The sequence below is a fragment of the Chiloscyllium plagiosum genome, unplaced genomic scaffold (assembly GCF_037043375.1).
Source record: "Chiloscyllium plagiosum isolate Xiang-an unplaced genomic scaffold, Cpla_swu_hap1 HiC_scaffold_20, whole genome shotgun sequence".
In the NCBI taxonomy this organism is placed as follows: domain Eukaryota; kingdom Metazoa; phylum Chordata; class Chondrichthyes; order Orectolobiformes; family Hemiscylliidae; genus Chiloscyllium; species Chiloscyllium plagiosum.
In genome coordinates, this window is record NW_028270158.1 from 57620966 (window position 1) to 57626922 (window position 5957).

Here is a 5957-nt window from a genome sequence, read left to right on the forward strand (position 1 = left end):
AATAAAAAATAGTTTAGCTTTACTGACTTGAGAGTAACAAAAGGTATATCCTACTGAGACCAACTCCATGAGAAGAATGCACCACAAGGCTGGTATCAAATTGAAAGAGAAGGTGTGTAAAGTCAAAATGATTGCTGGATAGTCAGAGGATTGTGAACAGTTTAGAACTAGCAAAGGATGACACAAAACAAAACAAGGAGGAGGATGCAGAATCTGAAGCAAAACAGCAGGAACTATAAAAATATAAAGAGGAAAAATCAATCCCAGAGGGTGAGACTGGGGAATTAATTGTGAGACTTTAACAAATATTTTGCATGTACCTCCATGGTCGAAGACACAGGAAGCATCCCAAGGGGAAAAAGGGAAGCAGGAACTTAAAATTATCATTTGAGAAAAAGTATGAGATAAACTAAAGGAACTAAAGTCAGACAAGCTCCCTAAGCTGATGGCCTCCATTCTTGTGTCTGACAGGATATGACTGCTGAAATATATAAAATGAGCAAAGAACTGTGTATACGAGAGATCTGAAACAAAAGCAGACATTAGTGCTGCAAGTTTTTTAAAATTCATTCATAGGATGAGAGCATCACTGGTTAGGCAGCATTTATTGCCTATCCCTAAATACCCAGAGAGAAATTAAGAATCAACCATATTGCTCTGGGTCTGGAGTTACATGTAGTCCAGACAGGGTAAGGATGGTAGTTTCCTTGCCTAAAGGACATTTGTGAACCAATTGGGTTTTCCCCCACAATCAACATGACCATCACAAGAGTCTGAACGCTGGGTTCAAGTTCTGCCATGCCAAGATTTGAACACATGTCTCCAGAAGATTACTTGGGTCACCGGATAAGCAATCCAGCAAGAATACCATGAGGTGATCACCTCCCCTTCTGATGAAGTGTCACCAGACTCAAAATGTTAACTCGGCTCTCTTTCCACAGATGCTGCCAGACTTGTTGAGTTTCACTAGCAATTTCTGTTTTTTGTGGCTGTAATGAATGTATAATCTTCTAAAGTTCCCTAAGATTCTGGAAAGGTCACAACGGATTGGAAAATTGCAATTCTAACACCTTTATTCAAGAAAGGAAAATAACAGAAAGCAGGAACATAAAGGGCAGTTGGTCTAACATTACTCTTTGCGAAAATGCTAGGATAGAGTCATAGAGATGTACAGCATGGAAACAGACCCTTTGGTCCAACCCAATCTCACCCCACCTGCCAGCACCCGGCCCATATCCCTCCAAACCCTTCCTATTCATATACCCATCCAAATGCCTCTTAAATGTTGCAGTTGTACCAGCCTCCACCCAGCTATTCTATAATGTGATGGTTGTGCTCTTTCAAAAACTTTAGAAACAGCGCTTTAAGTATTGGTGTTATAATCGCATTACAGCCAACACATGTTTTATAGATTGACATTGTAGAAACAACACCCTCAATTTGTCAGTTGCATTAGTGAATTTGTGTTGACGGAACACATTATAACAGAACGACCTGTGTTAGGAAATATAAAACTATCAAGCAAAGTTGACATGATTTTATGTGATCGATAAATTTGTTTTAATCTTTGCAACTGTAGCAAACAGGTGGATAAAGTGGAACTAGCAGATGTAGTGTATTTGGATTTCCAGAAGGCATTAATAAGATACCATATAAGAGTTTACAGCAGAAGATAATAGTGTGAGGAATGGATTGCATGGATAGGGATTGCATATAGGAACACAAGTTCTGAAGATGAAGGTGATGTGGAGAATGGAAGGATTGCTTGAGGTACTGTGCTGCATAATTTCGAGCAGGCATGATTCAAACATTTCTGTACCTTTCTGATCGCTTTATCCATGAATGTTATTAAGCACATTTTCCCAGAGATAAAACGGTGAAGTAGATAAGCCAGCTATGTTGCTTTTCATTTAGAATTATGTATTAAAAAACGGCGACTGTGTTACATTTCCCACAGATTTCAGAATCTGAAAGCTAGTAATAAAGACGTGAATTTTAACCCTTAATAGACGGAATGTAATGTGGCAAAAGTGCAAGCTTATCTACTTTAGTGAAAAAAAAGCAGAATATTAATTAAATGAAAGATATCAGAGTTCAGAGGGAATCACAAAATGTCAACATGCCAGTACAGCAAATAAATAGGAGGTCAGATGGAATACCAACCTTGTTTTGTAATTAATGAGGATGGAAGTAGGGATGTTTTGCTGCAACTTTACAAAGCATTGGGTCAATCACACAGAGTATTGTATACAGTTTCAGTAACCTTATTTATGTTAGGATATAACTACTTTAGACACAGCTCAGAGAATGGAGGGATGAAAGCATTGTCATATGAGTAAATGTTGAACCCATTGCAGGTTGGGCCTATCTCATTGGATTTCAGGAATATGAGAGGTGATCTAGTTGAATCATATTTGTCTGTGAGAGGGCTTGATAGCATAGATGGTGAGATGTTTCCCCTCCTGGGGGAATCAATTAAGGAGACACAGTCTCAAAATTGGGAGCCTCCTCTTCAAGATGAAAGTGAAGAGGCATTTCTTCTCTCAGCGAGTTATTAGTCATTTGAATTCTCTTCGCTAGAGAGCAGGGGAGCATGACTTGTTGATATATTCTAAGCTGAATTAGTTTAACAAGGACAATGAGGAATTTTGGAGTTTGGGTCACAATCAAATCAGCAATGATAATATTTAATTTTGGAGTAGGTTCTGAAAGGGCTGCATGGTCTCCTGGTCCTATTTTTTATGAACATAAAGTCCCTGCTTTTCAATTTCCTTTCTTTAAAAATGAATTCAGTGCCTTTTCTTTTTATTAACAGTTCAATTGACCTGTATTGTTAAATTTTGAGGTTGGTGTATTTGCATTTTTGAATTATTTTACTTCTCTATTGCAATTAAATTTTTATTTTCCAGTCAGTGTGGAGTCTCTTGATTATTCTCATCAAAATGCAGTTTCTTAAATTCATCAATACTGGAATAGTTGGTTGCATGTCTATTCTACACATCTGATAGATAATAATATCGCTGGCGTAATTACATGAGTCAGCATGCTTGATTGAACAATGGATGCCTTTACTAGTGTACAATGTGCAACTTGCACCCAAAGATTGATATTAATCCTATTAGCAATGATCAACTTGATAACGACCCCTATTTGTCTACCCTCCAGCTTTTAGCACGAACTAGAAATCAAGTACAAACCAGCATCAATAGATGGAACCTCCACTGATTTTGAATACACAAGAACACATTCCTCGGTATCTGGCAACTTTCACTTACGATTATCCTAGATTAGATTACTTACAGTGTGGAAACAGGCCCTTCGGCCCAACAAGTCCACACTGACCCGCCGAATGTGCAAACTCTACACAGTCAGTCGCCTGAGGCGGGAATTGAACCCGGGTCTCTGGCACTGTGAGGCAACAGTGCTAACCACTGTGCGACCGTGCCGCCCATTATCCCCAAATAGCTTCTGCTCTCTCTTTAAACACATTTCTCATGGTTTCAAAATGATCAGTATAAATGCCACACATTATAAATTAAGTAATTACTTATTCCTGATGTATTGCAACACTTACATTTATGTAGTGTCCTTAATGTAGTGTTTAACGTCCCAGCATTACTACAGGTGTAGTAAAAGAAAACAAGGTTTGATGATAGCAAGCCAGAGAGGTTAGATTACCAAGAGTTTGTTGAGAGAGGTTTGTTAAAGGAGTGTCCTCAAGGCGACACAGGGGAAAGGAATTCCAGAGTGGTGCGGTGGCTTAATGGTTAGCGCTACTGCCTCGTTGTGCCAGAGACCTAGGTTTGATTCCATGTTCAGGTGACTGTGTGGACTTTGCACTTTTTTTGTGTGTCTGTGTGGGTTTCCTCTGGGTGCTACCATCAGTCCTGAGGAAGGGTCACTGGATCTGAAACATTAACTCTGATTTCTTTTCAAACTTACGTCAGACCTGCTGGGCTTTTATCCAGCAATTTTTTTTTGTTTCTCCCTCTTGAGAGGTTCCCTCAGGATTGAGGACGAGTTGCTTTCGCTTCTGTTCGATGAGATGTCCAATGCGTGGTCTGCAGACTCTGCCACATGTGGGACATGACATGGCGGTGATGGCGTTGGACTGGGGTGGGAAAGTCAGAAGTCACATGATACCAGGTTGTAGTACAACAGGTTTATTTGAAATCACAAGCTTTCGGAGCGCCGCTCCTTTGTCAGGTGAAGTCCTTGGTGGCGTGTGACTTTTAACATTTGGGACAGGCAGTCGCCAGGTTATTTGAAAACTAACAATTGGCTGGTGGTGACAATTGGCTGCATGGAGACCTGAAAGAAGAGGTACCCAACGATTAGCCCTTGGAGCTAAATGTTAAATAATGATAAAGCAATGTTCTCATCCTTTATCTCACTGAGCTTGTTCCAGGATGGTACTTAATGAAGAATATGGATATGATTGTGACCTTCCTTGATTAATTCCCCTCTTTAACTGCTCAGAGTTGAGAACATTGTTCCTAATCCTGACGTTGGCAATGGTTATCATCCCTCAGAGAAGCAGAGACAGTGGCAGGGTTAGGGAATGGGTATTCCTACACAAAATGATACGGGGGATGATCCGGAAGTGACTCTCCGCCTGGCCGAAGGGGAGGGAAGGGAATGACCCGGAAACGCTAGTTTGAACGTTTGTGGGGGTGGTGTGAATCAATGAGCGGGCTCGCGCTCGGGGAAGCCGGCCGAGAGCTCGTGCTGGTGTTCCAGCGCGCGTTCTTCGCCATGAGGAGACTGGACAGTTTGCCCATGGCGGTGAGAGAGAGGGCGGGGCTAGAGAGAGAGAGGGCGGGGCTAGAGAGTGGAGGTGGAGGGGGAGGGGGAGGGGGAGGTGTGGGGTTTGGGGAGGGGGAGGGGAGGGGGTGGGGCTGATGGAGGGGGAGGGGGTGGGGGTGATGGAGGGGGAGGGGGTGGGGGTGATGGAGGGGGAGGGGGTGGGGCTGACGGAAGGGGGAGGAGGGGGGGTGGAGATGGAGGGGGGAGGAGGGGGGTGGAGATGGAGGGGGGAGGAGGGGGGGTGGAGATGGAGGGGGGAGGAGGGGGGGTGGAGATGGAGGGGGGAGGAGGGGGGGTGGAGATGGAGGGGGGAGGAGGGGGGGTGGAGATGGAGGGGGGAGGAGGGGGGTGGAGATGGAGGGGGAGGAGGGGGGGTGGAGATGGAGGGGGGAGGAGGGGGGGTGGAGATGGAGGGGGGAGGAGGGGGGGTGGAGATGGAGGGGGGTGGAGATGGAGGGGGGAGGAGGGGGGGTGGAGATGGAGGGGGGAGGAGGGGGGGTGGAGATGGAGGGGGGTGGAGATGGAGGGGGGAGGAGGGGGGGTGGAGATGGAGGGGGGAGGAGGGGGGGTGGAGATGGAGGGGGGAGGAGGGGGGGTGGGGGAGGAGGGGGGTGGAGATGGAGGGGGGGTGGAGATGGAGGGGGGTGGAGGGGGGGTGGAGATGGAGGGGGGGTGGAGATGGAGGGGGGAGGAGGGGGGCTGGAGATGGAGGGGGGGAGGAGGGGGGCTGGAGATGGAGGGGGGAAGAGGGGGGTGGAGATGGAGGGGGGAAGAGGGGGGTGGAGATGGAGGGGGGAAGAGGGGGGTGGAGATGGAGGGGGGAGGAGGGGGGTGGAGATGGAGGGGGGAGGAGGGGGGGTGGAGATGGAGGGGGGAGGAGGGGGGGTGGAGATGGAGGGGGGAGGAGGGGGGGTGGAGATGGAGGGGGGAGGAGGGGGGGTGGAGATGGAGGGGGGAGGAGGGGGGGTGGAGATGGAGGGGGGAGGAGGGGGGGTGGAGATGGAGGGGGGAGGAGGGGGGGTGGAGATGGAGGGGGGAGGAGGGGGGGTGGAGATGGAGGGGGGAGGAGGGGGGGTGGAGATGGAGGGGGGAGGAGGGGGGGTGGAGATGGAGGGGGGAGGAGGGGGGTGGAGATGGAGGGGAGGAGGAGG

At 47.2% G+C, this 5957-nt stretch overlaps 1 protein-coding gene across 6 annotated transcripts in view; it reads left to right on the forward strand.

Annotated features, from left to right (window-relative positions):
• Window positions 1–4649: 4649 nt before the first annotated feature.
• Window positions 4650–5957, forward strand: part of eef2kmt (eukaryotic elongation factor 2 lysine methyltransferase) — a 21496-nt gene continuing 20188 nt past the window's right edge. For 2 of the 6 annotated variants that reach the window (XM_087997989.1, XM_087997990.1), the window contains exon 1: window positions 4651–4785. In XM_087997989.1, the coding sequence (XP_087854115.1) occupies window positions 4687–4785 (99 nt within the window). In that variant the 5' untranslated portion in view covers window positions 4651–4686. Of the gene's footprint in view, window positions 4786–5957 lie in introns of all 6 variants that reach the window. The other 4 variants (XM_087997991.1, XM_087997994.1, XM_087997993.1 and 1 more) reach the window with 4 other exon arrangements.